We start from the raw sequence: 2087 nt of genomic DNA, 5'->3' as shown, positions 1-2087 counted from the left end.
TCAGTCATCAGGCGAGCACACCAGGTGAAGTTGGTCCGGACTACCGACGCTGCCGGTGCTCGAGCTTCCGTCCCCCAGGTCCCGGGCCACCATGCAGGGCAGGTTGAGCTCAGTCGACCCGCCGGGGCTGGAGTCACTTCTGCTGACACACTCCTCCTCCAGCACCAGGCACAGTTCCTTCAAGTCCAAATTCTCCTTCACCAGCCCGTCCTGCATGCGCTCCAGGTCGGCCAGCTTCTTCAAGTACCCGCCCAGGTCCTCCCGCATCACTTTGGCCGCGTGATGCCCGAACAGCTGCCATTCCCGGGCCAGCTTCTTCACTTTGAGCCGGTCGTCGTCCAGAAAGCAGCACAGGTCACGCAGCTCCGTGTTTTCCTCTTGCAGACGCTGATTGATGACCTTCAGTTCCCTGATTTCGAGGAGGTGTCCCTGCAATTGTTTATTTACCTCCTTTATCAGCCGCCCGCGCTGGATGAGAGCTGAGATTTTGTCCGACTCCTCTTTACGCAGCCGACTCACCAGCTCTTCCTTGGAGCATGCCAGCAAATCGTCGTCGGACATCTTTGACAATTCTCTATTAAATATCTCACTGTCGCTCCCCATTCTCCCCTGACAAAACTAAACCTAGGCTACCTGAGAAGTCTTCCAAAAAATTTGCTGAGATGTAAACTTATGTACTGCCTGGACACTTAAATATCCAGGATGATCAACAACACCGAGTCAACTTCATGCATCATATCTTCAGTTTGTTCCAGGTGCTATGGAAACCCACTTGAGGCAAAATCAAAGGAAAAACATGTGTGATCTTTAGGTCCGTGTCTTCTGTGCGTAATGTAGCCTACAGCATTCAGACCTTTTTCTATAGATAATTTTCTCTGTGAATATTGCCTTAATTGGGGTCGGGTGTGAAAACGAACCACAAAAAGCATTAATCTATCATCCTCTCAACAGTAGGCTGTGTGCTCCAAAGGCCTTCGGGAATATGTTACAACTGTCCTTATTTTACCTTCGTTATCTCACAGTCCTTTGTCGGGAGGCAAGTGTCGTCCTGTAATCGTTATGCATATAGACCGAGCTGATACATCGGGCTTAATCCAACAACCTTGCTACAGATGTTATGGATTTATGTCGCTGGCATCATGTCCTCTCATCAAAGCGGATGGGAAAGCTTCGGCTGAATGAAGTCTCGTCCCAGCGGTTTGAAGACTGCGTATCCATACAGTTTCACTACAAACGGTTCATTCTTTAGTTAACGATAAAAAATATATATTTCATATATCCAGTCTTGCCCTGTATCTGGTCAAAATATGTGCAGCATGCTGTACTCATCTTCTGGAGCTGGGCTATTACAACAATGTCCGCCTCCTTCACTTTCACGGCTGACTCCGCAGCGAGGTGCGTCAAGCTAGCCGCAGAATACAGAGCTGTAGCGGAAGTTGTTCGATCTGGCCTTCAGGACAAAATACAAAACTTGTAGAATTCGATTCGTCATTATTAATCATTAAGTATTGCACAAAATAACACTTGAAAACATGTTTTAGTACACTGTAGACTTTCCCCTCATATATAATATGTATTTTTGACTTTGGTTGTTTGTTTTACTCATAAACGTTTCATGAAGTTTGTTAATAAGGCTTTTAATTTGAATCGTATTATGGGAAGTTGTACTTTTTATTCTGACTGACTTGACACAATGGTCACTGAGTGTAATCTCACAAATATTCTTGATTTCCAGTGAGGTTTTCCAGTGGCCTTCGACATAGCCATCCTATATAGCCTGGACGCTGTATACGAAAACTGATGAATGGACAAAAATACAACATAATTGATTAATCCTGTGGGCCCGTTGAATCGACCGGCTCCAATGAGAAAAACATTAAGATGCCTGGAGGAGATGTAGCCTACTCCCTCAGCGCAGGTTTTTACACTTGTGCGCCCCCACTTGGATGCAGGAACATACATAGGAAAAGCCCGATTCACCTATTGCAAATCAATCCCCCCCCCCCCCCCCCCCCCCCCCCCCCCCCCCCCACACACACACACACACACACACACACACACACAGCTAAGGAAAGGGAAAGGGACCC

General features: G+C 47.1%; 1 protein-coding gene across 1 annotated transcript; it reads right to left on the bottom strand.

Annotated features, from left to right (window-relative positions):
• On the bottom strand, positions 1 to 743 carry ccdc85b (coiled-coil domain containing 85B; the record flags this gene model as incomplete). Its single annotated transcript, XM_083652256.1, has 1 exon — positions 1 to 743. Exon 1 carries the CDS (start codon positions 601 to 603, stop codon positions 1 to 3), a length of 603 nt encoding a protein of 200 aa, XP_083508382.1. The 5' UTR covers positions 604 to 743.
• Between the last annotated feature and the right edge of the window lie 1344 nt (positions 744 to 2087).

Source organism: Poromitra crassiceps (assembly GCF_964638095.1).
Source record: "Poromitra crassiceps genome assembly, chromosome: 15".
In the NCBI taxonomy this organism is placed as follows: domain Eukaryota; kingdom Metazoa; phylum Chordata; class Actinopteri; order Beryciformes; family Melamphaidae; genus Poromitra; species Poromitra crassiceps.
This window is presented reverse-complemented; position numbering and strand designations above follow the sequence as displayed.